Source organism: Eucalyptus grandis, chromosome 11, assembly GCF_016545825.1.
Source record: "Eucalyptus grandis isolate ANBG69807.140 chromosome 11, ASM1654582v1, whole genome shotgun sequence".
Taxonomy (NCBI): Eukaryota; Viridiplantae; Streptophyta; class Magnoliopsida; order Myrtales; family Myrtaceae; genus Eucalyptus; species Eucalyptus grandis.
In genome coordinates this window covers 35,511,862-35,529,832 of record NC_052622.1, presented here as the reverse complement: position 1 = coordinate 35,529,832, position 17,971 = coordinate 35,511,862, and the positions used below count along the sequence as shown (strand labels likewise).

The 17,971-nt window shown below is 40.0% G+C and overlaps 4 protein-coding genes across 4 annotated transcripts; 1 reads left to right on the top strand and 3 right to left on the bottom strand.

Moving 5' to 3' along the window:
• Positions 1-1,002: 1,002 nt before the first annotated feature.
• LOC104426262 (iron-sulfur cluster assembly scaffold protein IscU) lies at positions 1,003-2,894 on the bottom strand. Its single transcript, XM_010039256.3, has 3 exons — positions 2,436-2,894; positions 1,626-1,680; positions 1,003-1,498 (listed from the first exon to the last, which is right to left on the bottom strand). Exons 1-3 carry the CDS (start codon positions 2,722-2,724, stop codon positions 1,345-1,347), a joined length of 498 nt encoding a protein of 165 aa, XP_010037558.2. The 5' UTR covers positions 2,725-2,894; the 3' UTR covers positions 1,003-1,344.
• Positions 2,895-3,086: 192 nt separating this feature from the next.
• Positions 3,087-7,096, bottom strand: LOC104426263 (protein MEMO1). The gene is made up of 8 exons (XM_010039257.2): positions 6,879-7,096; positions 6,220-6,304; positions 6,027-6,095; positions 5,712-5,824; positions 5,180-5,291; positions 4,961-5,104; positions 4,045-4,219; positions 3,087-3,376 (listed from the first exon to the last, which is right to left on the bottom strand). Exons 1-8 carry the CDS (start codon positions 6,928-6,930, stop codon positions 3,251-3,253), a joined length of 876 nt encoding a protein of 291 aa, XP_010037559.2. The 5' UTR covers positions 6,931-7,096; the 3' UTR covers positions 3,087-3,250.
• A 2,924-nt stretch (positions 7,097-10,020) lies between these two features.
• On the top strand, positions 10,021-12,630 carry LOC104426261 (GDSL esterase/lipase At5g62930). Its single transcript, XM_010039255.3, has 6 exons — positions 10,021-10,256; positions 10,362-10,439; positions 10,948-11,088; positions 11,413-11,489; positions 11,936-12,100; positions 12,275-12,630. The coding sequence occupies exons 1-6, from the start codon at positions 10,158-10,160 to the stop codon at positions 12,441-12,443; spliced, it is 729 nt and encodes a 242-aa protein (XP_010037557.1). The 5' UTR covers positions 10,021-10,157; the 3' UTR covers positions 12,444-12,630.
• A 299-nt stretch (positions 12,631-12,929) lies between these two features.
• Positions 12,930-16,941, bottom strand: LOC104426260 (triose phosphate/phosphate translocator, non-green plastid, chloroplastic). The gene is made up of 9 exons (XM_010039254.3): positions 16,377-16,941; positions 15,578-15,700; positions 15,330-15,482; positions 14,967-15,052; positions 14,733-14,817; positions 14,367-14,486; positions 14,188-14,265; positions 13,364-13,493; positions 12,930-13,210 (listed from the first exon to the last, which is right to left on the bottom strand). Exons 1-9 carry the CDS (start codon positions 16,935-16,937, stop codon positions 13,134-13,136), a joined length of 1,413 nt encoding a protein of 470 aa, XP_010037556.2. The 5' UTR covers positions 16,938-16,941; the 3' UTR covers positions 12,930-13,133.
• Positions 16,942-17,971: the final 1,030 nt, after the last annotated feature.

The following is a 17,971-nucleotide window of genomic DNA, read 5'->3' as shown; positions in this document are numbered from 1 at the left end:
CATATTTATTTTCCAAATGAGGTTTAAAATGAATGAGTAGGATATGACCATAAAAAGAAAAAGACCTCAATTTAGAAATGATTCCTACAAACAAAGAAGTAGACTTTATTTACTTCTTATTTCTTTTTCAAATCTATTTCCTAATCACTTTTCTATTCCCTAAGATAAAAAAGTAACTAATGTTATCAAACGATTTTTTGTTCTTTTTCTATTCTAGGGAATAAAAGAACTAGAAAAATAGAAAAATAAGATGGTTACCAAATAAGTCTTCAATATTGGAGTATTCATGAGTCTCTCGCTCCCATAGTTCAAAAGTTCACATGAGTAAAGTCATTTTGCTTCTCAAAAAGACAAACTTGAGAAGAAAATCTGTTTTCGGGAAATTATTTTTCAAATTCTTGATTTTGGAACGTCGAAAAACAAATTAATCTACGAAAAAAGTTTTCCAAAGGTTGAAAACAACAAAGCTTAAATTGGGAGAAAACAATTCCTCATTCTAAAATAAAGAAACCATCAAACAAATGGAAACTAAAACTCCCTTTGTTTTGCAAAAAATGAATAATTTGCAAAATATTTTCTTTAAAAAGATCTCTATCATCGCTTGAAATATTAATTATTGTAAAATGTTTTCATTATCCACGACAATTTATGTCTAACTATTTTCGTGGACGATGAAAATGTTTTTCATTTATTTATATTTGAAAGTGATTCAAGCAATTATTTCACGAAAAATATTTTTAAAAATAATTCATTTTCCGCGAAATAAACACACCCTAACAATTTCCCTAAAAACGATTTTTGCAAAAAATATTTTGCATTATTATGAATTTTCGGTAAAAGAAGCGTGCCCCAATCTAAGATTGTTGTTTTCAGTCTATGGAAAACACTTTTTTTTTCCATAAATTGATTAGTATTTTGTCATCCAAATTCTGAAAGGCCAAAAAATAATTTCGTGAAAAACAGTTCTCCTTCATACCAACTACCTTAAAACTTACTTCGATGTCTGTTAAGAGAGCTCCTCATACATATATATAGATCCAGTGACCAATATTTCCCCGAAGTTCTAGGAAGAGGACACCCTCGACACAAACAGCCTTAGCATCTAAAAACTTTTTGGACATCACCACTGAGAAGCCATTGCTTTATGCAAAGCAAGAACATCAAATGATCTCCTTAAGGATCATCAATACATTCATCACGGCGCTAGGCATAACATAAAACATACATACGATACTCACACAAGTACATACAAATACTAGGTTTTAGAACATTGCTAAAACAAACAGGCAGTACGTCCAGCGACAGTGAGCTCTGTCCTTATATTTACATCAGCATCTCTATATCTCAAGCATCGACCGCCTTGGGACTGGCATCGGGACGGCCATTTGATTCGGCACGTTTAGCTTCGTAATCTTTTACGGCCGCCTTGATGGCATCCTCAGCAAGCATGCTGCAGTGCAACTTCACTGGCGGAAGGGCGAGATGCTTCGCAATTTCCCTGCGAAGGAAGTCGCAAATCAGCCTCTAAATCAGCCGAGGGGCCATGACTATGACGGTGCACGAGATCGAGACTTGACCACAACAATTAGCTAGCAGTGGAAGATCGTGAACAGAAAGAGGCTTACGTATTCTTAATGGATAAGACGTCCTCCATGTCTCTGCCCTTCACCCATTCAGTAGCTGGGAAGACGGTAAAGAGAATTCCGCCATCAACAAGTGCAGAAATACAACATAGTTTGATAGGATGCAGACATTGTCAAAAAGGTTAAAAACACATCCGAGCTTGAAATAGATAGCATGCTTTTCACGCAGCAGAAACTTAACAAACGACCGACCACATGATGTCTCTCTCCTCCTATGTCCCCCAGTCATTCCCCCCTCCTGGCTATTATGGTTTTCAATCCTTATTTTTGTTCAGACATCTTCTTTTCCATCTTACCATCTCATCACAGTTCAATCCGTGTCCAGAATTTCAGCTAAAAAGCTCGAACCGAGTTCTAGAGAGATGTTACATGCGATGAACATGTGCCTTTACTTCACCGGTCACCACCTCGTCGGCCAATGCCTCCGGTAAAACGGTTAAATCTAGCAGACCGTGAATAATGATTCAATTTCATTCTTAGAATTCTAGAGAGCACGCCGTTGAAAGAACCAGAACCAGAGGAAACCCTTTCATTTGCTGCCCGCGGGAGCAATTCCACGAAACATGAAAATAGCCATACCACATACGCTCGAATATTCTTGCGTTAATTCTCTCCAACGCCACCAAGCAAACTCTTAGAAAAGAGCGCTAAAGAATCTCGAGCTCAGAAACTTTACGAAGCAACGCCACGTGAAACGCTCAATTATTCGTATTTACTGAACCAAAAGCGTGTCAAGATCGAAAACGTGGAAGAGAAAAAAGAGATTATGCTAATATGCAGAAGATGGCTCACCAACGGAGGAAGAAGCGATGGCCGAACCGCACCCGAAAGTTTTGAAACGAGCATCCACGATCTTCCCGGACGCATCGTCGACCTTGATCTGGAGCTTCATGACGTCACCGCACGCCGGTGCTCCGACCAGGCCCGTGCCGACCGCCAGATCGTCCTTCTCAAAGGACCCGACGTTGCGAGGGTTGTTGTAGTGGTCGACCACCCTCTCGTGGTACGCCCGCCGCAGGACCGACAGCGGACGCAGCGGGGCTGCCGCCGCGATCAGCTTCTCTCTGGCGATTCTGAGCATCGTACGATCTGAGCGAGCGATGGGGATGAGGGGAGCGAGGTCTCTAGGGATCGTGGGAAGAAGAAGGAGCGAATGCGAAGTGGTGTCGTTCGGGAAGCTTGAATTTATAGGTTGGGGTCGGCGGTGCGAATGGCGGTGGAGCGGACACGTGGCGGAAGCTGAGGACGAAATAATTACGTGACGAATCGAAGTTCCCGGGATCTACTCGGAGCCGTTTGATCCCATGTAATCCGGACGGCTGTTAAGGCGCAGCATCCATGTGTTCCTCGAAAACGAATACCGTGTAAATTATGAAGCCCTTTCGGTAATGCTAATGCTATCGTAGGTTTTGATCCCATTGCTGCACTGCAGTTGAAAAATACTTGAGATCAATATCTCCCACTGCTGAATTATCATAACAATTAGCCCACAAAGAAAAGAGGGTCTGCTTGTTAATCTCAGAACAGTCATGGGTTCATCATCTTTTACATTCAATTTTCAGAGGCGCGCAAGCATTTCTCCCTCGAGAGAGATATCTCGACAGCTATCAAGCATCGGCCTTTGCTGCTGCGGATGCGTAGCTTACGCTGCTGTCTCTCATGCTCTTGCACTGGCTCGACTGCTCGTACCGGAGGAACTTTATCTTTATCTTGGTAGAGCAGTTCATCGACATCTGATCATGAAAAAAGGAATAAGAGGAGAGGAGATTAGACAGAAACCTTAAACACCTGCATCTACAAGGCCATGCACCAGGAGAACTTCACAGCAAAATCTAAAATGCGTATGTGCTGCCATGGTGGCGAAACCAAAATCCACGTGCCCATTACATTTTTGCTTGTAAGTGCTAACGTCCTTGAAGGGAGCCATTTCCAGTTCTAACGTCTTTATATTAGAACTCGACTGACTGGATTCATCTGGCTTATAGATACTTGTGATACTGGCATGCTTCCATTGTGGTAATACAAAGTTGCTACTAGCTAATGAAGTAAGAAAGGAGATGCGTGAGCACAAAAAATGATGCTCCATGTCAAGATAGTCTGACTTGTCATTACTCGGGCACTCTTGTGATTGCATGGTTAGAACTATAAGCCAGATATTTGTGGTAGACACTGGACAGTGATATGACCAGACAAAAAAACCTGTCAGAGATGATTTATAGAAGATGGAGCATGAAATGATACCATAAATTTATATGCAAATCTCACTCATGCCAAGCTCTATCTGAATGCTATGTCCGGATTTCTTGCAACAACTAATCAGACTTTTCCTTATGCGAACAGCTGTCAGGTCAGCTAATTCATTAAGGCATTCAAGCAATGTCATGATGATCTGAGGTCTTACATGTAGAAAAACGCTAATTGGATGACGTCCGCAAATTGTGTTGTCGTACTCAATTAGATACCGTTTGAATGCATTCGGATCTCCAGTTTCTATTATATCCATCCCCATCTTGTCCAAGGCCTCTATGGACTTGTAGATATCACCATATTTTTTGTCGTAGTGTGTGTAGTTGAAGCTGAAATAGACCGCAGGCAGAGATACGTCAAATGGAGAATCTCAACAAGCTCCCCAAAGGCCAAACACAACGCAATCAGATCAGATTAAGATTTAGATCATCTTTGGATAACTATTTCACAGTCTCGTGAGTAAAAGAAAAACGTGGCTGTGGATATTCATTAAGTCCATCCTCGATCTTCCTAACACAAAAGATGAGCACCAGGTTAGTAAGACAGACAGCAACAACAAAGCATCTCCATTGCTTGCCAATTCCATGAAATCCTCTGTGGAAGGCAGATTGAATCAAACAACAAATCAAGGCCAAGTTCAGGCAGAAAGGGTTAGAAAGAACCGGCTTTCCCTTTGGCAAATCAATAGCCTTAATCAGAACATCAACAACCTGCTGCAAAAATATTAAAGCAAACTAGGCTGAAGAAGGAATGAAACCACGCCACCACAGTTCTCTAGCTACGACATATTTCTATGTACTGCATCCATGTTGTAAAGCTTAAGAATTAAACTTCACAGAGTCAAAATTGTTCACGAGTCATGATCACAAAATGAATGTTCGGCATTGGTAGTGGTACTCTTGCTGATTACCCTTGTGATAACTTAGACTCCACATTACAAAATATCTTCAACATAACTGAAAAGAACTTCAAGGTCCAGCTTATAATAATTTCCCAATGAAAATAGCAGAGCGCACCAAAGTGGATCAAATGTTCTCTTTAGATGACTAGCAAATTTGAGCTGTACATACCGTGCTCCCCAATGACAAAAATCTGAGGATACTGAGAAAAAGTTGCTTGGATCATCTATATATTTGGCCAGCAATCGCCCGTACATGGCCTCATTTTCGGGGTTAACCGCACCAACCAATATAGGTACTACTTTTACAGAGTGCCTGCATAATAACCACTAAACAGTAAACGTCAACAAAAAGAAGCAAAAAAGACTTAATTAGTCCCAGAGGTAGTACCCCTCAAAGACTTTGGCAAGGTATGGCAAGTGCATTTCCATGCTGTGCTCGGCCTCGTCAATTCGAAGATCCATCAGCTCAAATTTCCCAGTTGCTTTTAATTCCTCAATAACTGAAGTTAAGGTATAAAAAGGGCAACTTGAGGCAAACATTTAATTTCAGAATACCAATGGAAAATATCATCAAAACTTTCACACAATTAATGTCAATTCAAAGGAAGCAGGAAGACTTTCTTACACGGAAAGCACATCATAAGAACATAGCACGTCGTAAATAGGATCTTTTTAAACACCAACGAATTTCTTGATCGGGAGCAAACATCAATTGGACAAATAAAAATGAAAACAAAGCATACAGGGTCTGCATTGCCAATAACGCATGTTCTTATGCAACAATCTTCCACCTGGACCAACTTTCTCATCTTCTCCACAGCCCACACTTCAGATTACAACATTACATAGAAGACTCAGGGAAAATCTATCTCCCTTGAAAGTTAAAAATTTCAAACATGATAAAACTAGCTTTAAAATACCTTCCAAATCGATGGGAAGGTCGCCAACAGGAGTCTTGTAAACAGTAGCGGTTGAAAGAGCACATTTGGGCGTGTAGTAGTGATGAGATGGTCCAAGGAGGAATATCCTAGAACTGAAATTATATATCGGTGAGATAATAGAAATGAAACAAACTCTGTCAAGTGCTTTAAATTTTTCACTTTTGGTATGCATTTTAGTTTTCTTGTATTTCTCCTTTTTAGCATTTCTTTTAGGGGCGCTACACGGTACTATTGCAATCAAATGGAGATGTTTGGTGGATAAAATTGCTCATAAACAGAGATAAGAAGAAGTACATGTTTGTAGGATCTATATTTCCAAACGCAAAAGCAGCAGCCCTTCCAGAATACGAATAACCGGCGTGCCTGTACTCCAGGGCCATCGAGCAAAGCATCACGAACACATAGAACGAAATAGCAAACGTTGAGTATAACCGATGATAACATAATTGGATCAAGAGAAGACCCAGATAAGACTTCCCATACTTACGGAGCAATCACGCCTCTTACATCAGGAGATTTTTCCAGGGCAGCTGCTCTAAGCCATCCCTCGAGTTCCTCCCCCAATTTCTTAGCTGATGATCATACAAAAAACACAGATATCGTCACAACCGACGCGTTCAGACAAAAAAATCAAGCAAAATTCACTGACTAGCCCAGTGCTTCTACATTTCCTCGATCCATAGGAACTTCTTGGTTTTAGTTTGAAGAAAGCTAACTAATTTCTCAAGTTAGACCAAAGAGAAGAACTCATCTCCCAAGATAGTCACTAAATGAAGCTAATTTCTCGCTTCGCAAGCCACGCCGACGACATCCCATCGCAAAATCATCGAATCACTACAATTCCAGAAAGATAAAAAAAAAAAACTCATGAGCGACCCAATTGCACCGACGTTTGATCGACGATTGACTTTGCTTCGGCCCCCGAGCCGTGTCATTATCAGGGAAAACGCCCGGTGCCTCTGCACAGATTCTCTCGATTCGCGACTTCCTTACAATCAAAAGCCCAAAAAAAAAAAAAAGAGGAATGACCGAGAATCGCGAAGCGAGTCTTAGACAAGAATCCGTCGCCGGTCGTCAATCGCCGGAGGGGGAAGACGAGCTTTGGGGTTCGGGAGCGAGGAGGGGAAGGTGATCGGCGGGACTCACGGTTGTCGGTGTACCACGAGCCGGCGTGCGACGCTCTCCTGACTTTCTCCATGGTTTCCGGGGAAAAAGAACTCGAGAAGGCGAGGATCCCGGAGCTCGAAGAAACCCTAGCTCGGCCGCGAGGAGGAGGAGGAGTCGCCGGCTTGCTTGGAGCTCTGGGCGACGAAGTGGTGAAGAAGTGCGGGGAAATGATGGTGGTGGTGGTGGCGTCGGGATCGCTGCAACTATTAGATTCCCCAAAGACGGTGCGGAAAGCGGCTTCGCCGTCGACTTTAACGGTGACCGCCGTTTCGGATACAGAGAATCTTGTGAGCTTTTTGTCTTTTTTCCTTCTTTTTTTTTTTATAATGATCTCCATATTGTTTCCGGGTTATTATCCTGAGTTTTGGTCCGACGGGCGATGGTGTCATTATACATTTAATTTGTGCAATCAATCTACGAAGTTTGACCAAATATACAATCTTAGACGTGATCTTTAAATTATTAGTAAATCTTCAATTTAGTCTTTAGACTTTGCATATTAAAAATTTAAGTAATATGAAAATTGATAGATGATATGAATGATTATTTGTTGATTTTTTTTTTATAGGAAACACGAATTGACAACAAATTTAGAGGTACGAAAATTGCAAGTAATATCTGCCGGTCATTTAAAAGGGTTTCTAAACATGAAGATAATGGAAAAATAAAATAAAAACAATTACTATTCAATGATTGACTAATTATACATTGCTCGAATTACAATCCAAATATTCGTAGTTACCAAAATGTTAAAAACGATTGCAAAGAAAATAAATAATAACTTACATGACTCATGAAATTCAGCAATCCGTATTTACGAATAATGATAAAAAAATCGATTCGATCCATGCTTCATGTCTTCTGTGTCTAACGGTTATGGTCATCACCGTTAGTGGCCTTAGAAATTTATGACCTTTATGAAGTGCTTATCACATTAGCCGAAATTGTTGACCTCGTGACCAGAACTTGTACGTTGCTCTTGATTGATTGATCTTAGCTTTAACTTTTGTCCTTCTTTGAACTAAATCCAGTTTTCACTTATGGACATCTCGTGCCTCGACACTCGGTGACCTATGGCCAATCAAAAAGATTCATAGTCAATTTCAGCCCCGTCATGCCTTGCCCAGTCTTATCGACAGTCACAAGTTTGGGCAATTTCGAGTGTCGATAGCAAACAATTTATAAAAGCTTTTGAATGCTCTCCGGAGTAGAATATGGATATTTGGTGGGAAATTACCAACAATGTATTATACTCGTGTCAATTTACTTCTAAATAATTTAATTTGATAAATTTAGTCTCGAATATTTTTTATGATTTGTCAATATAGTTGTTTTAATTGAAAATTGATGATATCAGCAATTATGCATGGCATGGCCAACGCTAATATAAACAAAATTTTCAACTTTTTTTCAAACCTTTGCATTTTCTTTTTCTCATTTTATTTTATTTTCCACCACTGATCACACAAGGGCGTCATTGCCCTCACCAAGTTTGGGCAAGGGACCCCACACCCTCATTGACCTCATTTAAAAAATAAATAGAAGAAAAAAAAGAATTGTATCAAAAAACTATAAAAGCTGTAAATGTGAAAATCAGCAGTGTCATGTTAAGCGGTCAACATATTTGTTAATGATTTACATCCAAAATTAACCAGATAAATTGAATCAGCAAATCATTAAAAAGTTTTGGACTAAATTGATTAAATTAAAAAGTTTCAAATTAAATTGGTATAATCGCAATAAGTTTAAGAAATTTTTTATAATTATCCGAATCTTCGGAGCAATGGAGAGTGCCTAATTCTTTTACCTTTTATTGTTAGTAAGAACTTGTTTGGTAATCATTCACTTCCTGAAAATAATTTATACTTAGAAATGATTTTTTTTTATTCTATTTCCTATACAAGTTTATAAGCATTTGAAGGCCTTTGATGGCTGTCAAAAATTTGTATTTTTGGAATAAAAATGCATTATAACTCATAATTTTTTTTTTTGTAACTTAGAATTTCTTCTAATTTTTTAATACTTTTATTATATTTTTCTCTTTTTCTCTTATTCTTCTCTAATCGAAGAAAAAAATGCATTTAGCAAGACTCATATTTTTTTCTTAGTATAATGCTCGCTCACCCATTGGCTCAATGGACCTCGTCCAACTACTCATTGGCTGTTGTCATGGCCGGCAAGCGGCAATGAGGAAGAATAAGAGAAAATGAAAGAAAAGACAATAGAAAAAAAGAAAATTGATTTGATCCTAGAGTCGTTTTTGAAAACAAAAGAAAGTAATTTTTTTATTTCTTAACTCTATTTAAAATCTATTTTTGAAAATAAAAAAAATTATAAAATGGATTTCTATTTTTTTAAGGATAAGTGCTACGAAGTCGTAAAAATTATTACGAAAATGCGGTTGAGTCTTAAAATTTGAAAAAATGCAATCAAATCATAAAACTTGTCAAATTATTTCAATCGAGTCCTAAAGTTAACACCATCGACTTTTTAATGGAAAATGCGACATGGTGCGAACGTGAAACTTTAAATAATTTTTCATTTTCACATGGCTTTTTAAATTATTTTTATTCATTTTTTTAAAAAAAGATAGATTTAAAAACTAAAAAAGAAAAGTTAATTTTTTTTTAAATTGTTAAAAAAAAAGGCAGCTCCTCCTTGCCGCGCCATTGTCAGCGATGGGTGGCGATTGCCATTTTTTTTTTTTTTTTTTTGTTTTTTGTTTTTTAAATAAATTTAACTTTTATTTTCTAATTTTTAAATCTAATTTAAATAAAAAAATAAAAATACCACATGGAAAATAAAATTTAATTTTAAATGTCACGTTAGCATTTTTCGTTAAAAAGTTGACGGCGTTAACTTTAATTCGATGAAACAATTTGAAAGTTTTAAAATTTGATTTTAAGTTTTAACCTTATTTTTCGTGACAAATTTTAAAATTTTTGTAGCATTTATCCCTTTTTTATATTGAAAAAAAATGAAGAAAAGTAAAGAATCGCCTATAGAATCAAGTTCCATTGTTATAAGAGAAAGCCAAACACTGGCAGAAAAAAAGATGATTGGAATAAAACAAGGGAAGAAAAAGGATGATTGGAATAAAACAAGGGAAGATAATGTGTAGCGGCGGTATCGGCGTTCTCCTGACGCGATAATCATTGCCCCTTCCTGCCCCTGTTTCCCGCACGTGCACACGGAATCCACTTCCAGTTCTTAGTTCCTGTTCCAGTCCCAGTCCCAGTTCCGCCCGTGCGAAGCAGGATGAGGCCGGCGATCGTGCTGTTCGGGGATTCCATAACGCAGCTGTCCTTCCGGCCGGGCGGATGGGGCGCCGCCCTCGCCGACACCTACTCTCGCAAGGTGAGGCGCCGCCTCTCTCGCTTCTCGACGCGTGTGATTAGTTCTTCGGCGCGTGATCTGTTTTTGTTTTTGTGTTTTTTTGTTTGTTCTCTGGGTGCTGTGCAGGCCGATGTAGTCCTTCGTGGGTACGGCGGGTACAACACCCGATGGGCTCTCTTCTTGCTGCACCACATTTTCCCTCTGGTGCGTGATCTTTTCCTTTCTGGGTGAATTCCCTATCGTGTTTCTTGAACCCATTGGCAGCGGATTCTTGATTCTCGCTGTAATGTTTGTTCTAGTTGTTGGATTTGTAAATGAAGGACTTTTCGGAATTGACGATTCCGGGTCGACGAATTTTGGTTGGGGTATCTTGTAGATCGTGCTAAAGAATAGGGAAATGCGAGGCCTAGAGGATTTTAACATGTTAGTTCTTACTTTGGAACCGTGTGAAATGCGACCCATGTCAGCTCTTTCAAAAGATTGATCTTGTGGGTTAAAACATGGTTTGACGTTTTGTACCTTGAGATCAGATCATGGGGCCAGCTCAAATCATAGTTTGCTAGACTGCAGCTGAAAAGCTGCAACCTTCGGAAGATGGCATGCACATCACATTAGATAATCATATCAAACAGTTTAAATGTTTAGAGTTGTGTTTCCATTTTCACTCATCAAACATAACCTGAACATATATATCTTGTGGCTGACTTTGTAGGACTCTTCAAAGCCTCCAGTAGCCACCACAATTTTTTTCGGGGCTAATGATGCAGCTCTTGCGGGAAGAACGAGTGAACGTCAACATGTGCCTATCGATGAATACAAGGAGAACCTCAAGAAGATCGTTCATCATCTCAAGGTTCCGATCACTTTGGTTTAGTTGAGCTATTAAAAGTAGAAATGTTATTTTAAGTTCTCCATGTTGCATTACTAGTGTGTATCTAGAATTTTTGCATCTTAGTTCAGATTTTCATTGGAGATACGTGATCCACACTTTGTCACCGATCATGAACTGACGATCTTGTTGCTCGGTTTGGTGATTGCTAGTCAAACCTCGAAACAGTCATTATGCCATCTTACACGGAAAGATCTGAACTTTGTGATATACAGGCCATGCTCTGCAGATGTCTTTGCCTGTCTTAGTATTTGGAAGCTACAAGTTAACTCTCTTTCTCCTTCTCAGAAATGTTCCCCCACAATGTTAATTGTGCTTATTACCCCACCGCCAGTTGACGAGGAAGGACGTAATGAATATGCTGGGTATACACTTCTCCTTTGTTGCAGTATAATAAGTCATTCCGGCACAATATGATATGGCATGACACTTTGCTTTTCCTTCTGTGTAATCTTAGTTGCTACCTTACCTTCCTTATGCTCAAATTTCATCAAACTTTCGTGAACAAGTACAACACTTCTTTTTCTTCTAAAATTTTATGAGGATCCACAACTTCTCTAACCATTGCATGCATTCTGAGTGAAGTCACTGTCTGACTGCATGCACTTAATCTGTAGTCGTCCCTCTGAGGAAGATTTTTACCTTTGCAATTGGAAAAAAGGAATATTATGATTTTTTTTTTTTTAATCTTTAATCCAGATGTTCAAACCTTTCTAGGCCCCTAGGAATTGATTAATCATCCTCTATCTCCTCGGTTTTGATTGCCATCTATAACATTATTTTAGACGAACTTCTTACAATGTGATGGCAGATCATTGTATGGCAAGAATGCTAGAGAGCTGCCAGAAAGGACCAACGAAGTGACTGGAACTTACGCGCAGCAGTGCGTTCAGTTATCCGACGAATTGGGGGTCCGGGCAATCGATATATGGTCCAAGATGCAGGAGACTGAGGGGTGGCAGAAAAAATTTCTGAGGTTGGTCATATCATAAAACATCTAGAAGTGGTATAACGGAACTTTCCTAATTTTACTTAATAAAGGTTCCGACTTTTCTTATCTTGAAATCCGCATCCCCGAAACTTGTATTGTTGGATCGCTTTTTGAATCTTGAGTTATAAATCTTTTCCTCGTACTTCAATTCGTTTACAGTGACGGGCTGCACCTGACGCCAGAAGGTAACGCAGTGGTTTACCAAGAAGTTATCCGGGTGTTCAATGGAGCTTGGCTCTGTGCCGAAGAAATGCCCTACGATTTCCCCAGCCACTCAGAAATCGACGAAAGCGATCCTAAGAAAGCTTTTGAGCAAAGGTGCCTTTAGAGATTACGACGGTCCATCTTTTCCTCATTTTCTAATTAAATATGTCGTGCAATCCCTCTCACTCAGCACTATGCAGCACAATAATGGATGGTTCTTTTTCTTTTCTTATTCTCCTTTGGCGTGTTATAGTGATTATGACACTGCATGGCCGGTTCCTTTTGATTTGTTGATCCGAGTATATTCGTTATTTAGGATCGTTTCCTAAAGAGAGCATTACCCATTGCTAATGCGCCAAGAGAGATAGCGCTGCTAGGGCATCGCTCCTTTTTTTTCTAATTAGTTTATCACATGCCAATTAGCATCGTATGCCAATACTAATGATAATGAATAATTACTAACCAACTGAAAGAATAATCAGCTGATCAGTTCGCCAAGATACCAACTAAATTAACTTCATTGATCAACTTGTTCCTACGAATTCTTTGATATCAATAACAAAATAATCATTATGGATGTGGCTTTCACGATTTCCAAACTGCGACGTCATGGAAAAGATGGAGAACTTATGGGGCCTTGCCATTGCCAATCAATCGGGATACAATTATTGAGTTTTGCAAAAGAATAAACCTCGTGCAAAGTAAAAGCAAATGGCAAATTCTGCCAGACCTACAAGCAAATCGATTGCTGCTTGTATGAGATAAAGCATATCTAAATTCCAGATCTAAGCTAACAGCGTTTCCCAAACTGATTTCATGCCATCTTTGGCTTCGGTTTAATTTTCTTCACTCTGGAGTAAAGGAAAACCCCAGCGAGGGCAATGCCGGTACCTGCATCAGCAAACAAAACAATGTCAGCCGATTTCTGGATTCGAATCGTGCAGCAAACAGAGATGCAAACAAACAGAATAATTTATGCTAAACAAAAGTCTGGGTTTCAATGAAAGCTGCAAAATCAAGGTGAGGAAATAATTCCAACATTACCTATAGAATTGATGGGGGAAACCGGTGTTCGGAAGAAAAGAACAGAACTGACAATGACCACAACTCGTTTCACACAATTACCAACAGAATGGCTGACAGGAGATACTCTCTGTAAAATCATGTAGGAGACCTGCGTAATTCCACCAAGAGAAGTCAGTGTCATCATTGTCTATAACATGAGTGTGTAGATTGGGCTCCTGGAAGGATGGGCTTAAATGGACTTCCATCGGTTATATTACATGTAAATATTGTCACTGACTCACTATACCAGATGCCATGTGCTCTGACAAGCCGAGATGCTATATCACAAGACCTAGTATCCATTATCTGACAAAATGGCCTATCTAGAGAACATCACATAAACATAACACTATTCTGGAAAGTTCATTTTTATTAAGAGCATCTATAACCAATGTTTATGCACAGATAGACATGTTGTCATTTACCACTAAGTATAGCAAGATTATCTGGACTTTTCTAAAAAAAACTATCTTGCTAGAGTACAAAACCCTAAAGGAAAAGGTACATCTTTTTTGGTTCAAATGAAAGTAACCAACCAAGAGCTCATAATTAAAGCGTAGATTAAGAAATTAGCAAGACAAACAAGAGCTTCGCTTCCTAATTGCTTTAAACTAATTGCGAAATCAGTACTTAAGCATTCCATTGGAGCAGGGTTACCACTCTCAAGTCTCAACCATCTTTGCTTAGCGCTTACTCAAATCTCGAAAATCTAGCCCATCAAATTACTAAAATTTTAATTCCATTCAAAATCTAGGTTCAACAACAAGTATTTTATAAGAGTAACAAAGGAATGATAGACTCACTTGCTGATAAGCATGGAAGCAAAGGGCAGCCAGTAAAGACCTGACCAATACTTGTTTAACATTTAATCCACTCTTAGCCTGTTGCACAAGATGATAAAACACATGAACCACGACCCACTTTAAGATAAAACATAACCGCTCGAAGTCATGAGTTTTATTTTTCTTGAGGGAACACTTACGGCCAATTCAAAGTAGCCAGGAGTAAATTTGAAACCTTCCAAGTAACATGTCGCAGGGAATTGTATAATAAACGACATGATTGTTATAATTGAGAAGAGAGTGATGTTGTCCATTGATTCCTGCCAATACAAAATATATAAAACAATCAGCAAACTCACATTATTTTCTTCTTCTAAAGCAAATTTAGAAGCATTAGCACATTGATGATGATCTGACAAAGAAAAGAATGGGGACGATGGTATTTACTACTTTGGTTTTTTGTCAAATGATGCTTGACTAAATCAATCAGACGCATGATGTCAATGTGCAAAACCGAGACTACAACCTGGAGATTCTCAAAAAGATAAAGAGTCAGCATGGATCACCTCTTTTTTGACCATGACCTTTTTGCTAAGAACATTTCGAGACTGATTACTCAGATTTGAAGCCATTGCACTCCAAAACCCCACCCTTCAGAATCAGGAAACCAGGTTACAAACATTGAAAAGAAAAGGGTATTATACTGCAGGAAAAATTTCATAGTTCTCATTATACACAAAACCAAATTATCCTAGTTAACTCATCGTCATCTAACAAATGCATTTGCATTCAAAATTTACCAGTTAAAAGAAGCCTCAGTCAAGGATGCTAATGCAACTCCACCAACAATTGGTACCAGGGAACCAACAACCCAGAGAGTTGGTATCTGCAGAATCCAGGAGATGTCAGAGTAAAGGATCCCTGAGTACGGACGACAGAATCACAAGTCACCGAATAAACCAAGTTCAAGATATCATCAGGTCTATTAGCGAAGAGCAGAAGCAAAACAGACGCGCAAGAAAGTAGGGCCCATTTACATCATTGGACATTGACATCACGAATAGAAGCAGAACGTGTCATCACCGAAGCAGCTAGTGTTTCATCAACCAGATCCTATCATGAAAGCCTGAAAGTTAAGACCTAAATCCCAAAGAGAAACGCACCTCTGCCAGAAACATTGCAGAGAGAATAACCGAGAAGAAGGGCTCCATGGCCTTGATTGTATGAGTGAAGGAAACAGCTACTTTTCCAAGACTCATGTTAGTGAAGAGATTACCCAACGTGTGTACCACTGCCAGGGGGACAATTGCCACAAGCTGTTGATAGAACAGTCAAAGCAGGAATGAGAGCAAACAAAAAAATTGAATGCGAGGAGTAAAAACTGTAGACTTGCAATAGCATGGCCAGATACCTGTGAACGACTGACGTTTGGCCTTTTGTAGAGATTAAATGTCCACATGAACAGAACAAGGACAGACCCCACAGCAAATTGAACCATAGTGACGGTTGCTGGGTAGTGGTAAACCTTTAGAACCTGTAGCGAGTAACATTTTCAGATTTCTCTTTCTCAAACCACTCAAATACCGAGTGCTTCCAAAAGTACTATCCGTGGCCCCCATCTTATACCACTTAACGGCTGACACAGCCAAAGTGAAAAGGATGATGCTGGTCTCAAGGCATTTCGCCCTAGGAAAGCTATCGAACACATTGCCCTTTCAAAATCACATTAACCCGTCCGATCAATGCACATGCATGAGTAATCGCGGAAATTTAATATACTAAATAATGGAATTGCCAACATCGAACTATTAACACAGTTGATGAATCACCATCACCTGTTTAACATTATTTATAGATTTTTCAATTTCTTAAAGTGAACGACGATCCTTATTGTTCATGTAACAGAACTCGAGATTCGACAGTTGTTGGACAAATCTAACCAACAGGAGTCGCAGTCGGAAACTTGATGACAAAACAACTACAGTAATCAAAGCACCGAAACACGAAATCGCTCAGTACGTCCAAAAAGGTAGTCTACAACTGTCAGCGCGGAATGAAGTGAGTAAAGAATCCGAAAGGATACCGAGCAACCATCAAAACTACGAGGAACAACCACGAAAAGCACGGTCACGACATATCGAGCAGGACACACTCGACGACGACGATTCAAGAAATGAGAAGAAGCTAGCCAAATCATTGGAAAAGGGGACCTGCTTATTATAGATGTTGAAGTAGATGTTGAAGAGATACCAGAACCCAAACAACAGCCCGAGCTCCAACGTCCTCGCCACGCTCCCGGACTTCTCGCCGTCGCCGGCGGCTTCCGGGACCGACGTCGCCCGAGCCTCGCGAGAACGACTCCTCGCCTCACGTTCGCAACCGAAACCGCCCACGCCGCTCCACGGCCTGAGCCTCGAAGACGAGGAGGAGGAGGAAGGAGAGACGGAGGACCAGCGTCGGGGCGGGAAACAACGAGCGGCGAGGCCGGGAGGGACGTCATCGGGAGAGCCGGCGACGGCGGAGGCGCGGACGGCATCGTAACCGGCGCCGGAGCGGCGGCTGTGAAGCGACGGCGACCGGAGGGAGGGGAGCGGAGGAGAGAGGCGGAACGCCGTGCTCTGCATTTCGATCGAGAGAGAGAGAGAGGTGGTGACAGAAATGGAAAATGCGGAATATTCAGGCTTGCCCTTTATTCGCTGGTGATTCTTTGTCGTTTTTGGGGGATATGCGCAGGGCGTTGAGGCGCTCGTGTTTGCCAAGCAAGCCGCCATGAATCTGGAGATTTTATTATAATAGTAATGCATTGAATGGTGCGGAAAGCAAATGGTCCCCGCTATTACTACAGTCGCGTCCAGGTTCATTGCTGTGGAATTAGGTTTGGATCTTGAGTTGGTGAGAGATACGGGTCGGGGTCGGGGTCGGGTCGGGTCCCGATGTGGTCCAAGCTTGCGAAATCTCTTTCTTACTCCATTGGGTCATCCGTACATGGAGAATGACCAATCGAAGTTAGGTACGAATGATTTGGTGTGCATTTAATACCCGCTCCAGAAAGAGGGTGCTCTAAGTTATAGGTCGGTCCAAAATGCAACTTCTTAATGAAGTTAAATTGTTGATTGAACAATATGAGGTATGTATGTACATTATAGGGGACAAGAGGTACACCAACAATATGAGGTATGTACGTACATTATAGGGGACAAGAGGTACACTCGGTGCCCATCTGCGAAGACAGTCATAAAACGCAATTCACTCAGATCTCTTTTACATGCAACGGGGTATTAGCAAAATCGATTTCTTATCATAACTCTCCAACGTTCAAAAAATAGTTGCAGACTCAAAAGTGATAAAACTTGAATTTGATTAAGAAAAGTTATGAAGAGCGATGCAAGTTACTGATTCACTTATTTATGAAGTGCAAAGAATAGTTACGACCATCTTCTAAGTTTCTCGGTTGGTGCTGTTTTCATGCTATAAAGTAGCTACCACGACCTTGCTTCCTCAGTTGGCACTCGAACTGCCATTAAAAAACTTACTAGTAGATGAATAGACCACGTCGTGTTAAAGCGCTGTTTTGGTTAGAGATGAAAGTGACCTCGTCCGTCAGGCCACTAATATGTGCCTGTAGCACATTAGAAAATTCATTAACATAGACACGACAGTAAGAAGAGGTAATAAAAAAAAATTGATAATTGAACATGGTCGAAGTCAATGTTGCGTAAACCTTGCAGATGAGGTTATTTCATCCACAAATTAAAGAATATATATCTTTTTGTCAATGGGGAATTACGAAACTTCTTTTTAATTG

Coding starts and splice junctions, on each gene's coding strand:
- LOC104426262 (XM_010039256.3), bottom strand. CDS start 2,724: ATGCTCAGAATCGCCAGAGAGAAGCTGATCGCGGCGGCAGCCCCGCTG. Junction 1,681..2,435: donor CATCGCTTCTTCCTCCGTTG/GTGAGCCATCTT, acceptor CCGTCTTCCCAG/CTACTGAATGGGTGAAGGGC. Junction 1,499..1,625: donor GTCTTATCCATTAAGAATAC/GTAAGCCTCTTT, acceptor CTTCCTTCGCAG/GGAAATTGCGAAGCATCTCG.
- LOC104426263 (XM_010039257.2), bottom strand. CDS start 6,930: ATGGAGAAAGTCAGGAGAGCGTCGCACGCCGGCTCGTGGTACACCGAC. Junction 6,305..6,878: donor CTCGTGGTACACCGACAACC/GTGAGTCCCGCC, acceptor TATGATCATCAG/CTAAGAAATTGGGGGAGGAA. Junction 5,105..5,179: donor CTTGCCAAAGTCTTTGAGGG/GTACTACCTCTG, acceptor GTTATTATGCAG/GCACTCTGTAAAAGTAGTAC.
- LOC104426261 (XM_010039255.3), top strand. CDS start 10,158: ATGAGGCCGGCGATCGTGCTGTTCGGGGATTCCATAACGCAGCTGTCC. Junction 10,440..10,947: donor TGCACCACATTTTCCCTCTG/GTGCGTGATCTT, acceptor CTGACTTTGTAG/GACTCTTCAAAGCCTCCAGT. Junction 11,089..11,412: donor AGATCGTTCATCATCTCAAG/GTTCCGATCACT, acceptor TCTCCTTCTCAG/AAATGTTCCCCCACAATGTT.
- LOC104426260 (XM_010039254.3), bottom strand. CDS start 16,937: ATGGCGGCTTGCTTGGCAAACACGAGCGCCTCAACGCCCTGCGCATAT. Junction 15,701..16,376: donor TCAACATCTATAATAAGCAG/GTCCCCTTTTCC, acceptor TACTCGCTACAG/GTTCTAAAGGTTTACCACTA. Junction 13,211..13,363: donor TTCCCCCATCAATTCTATAG/GTAATGTTGGAA, acceptor TTGCTGATGCAG/GTACCGGCATTGCCCTCGCT.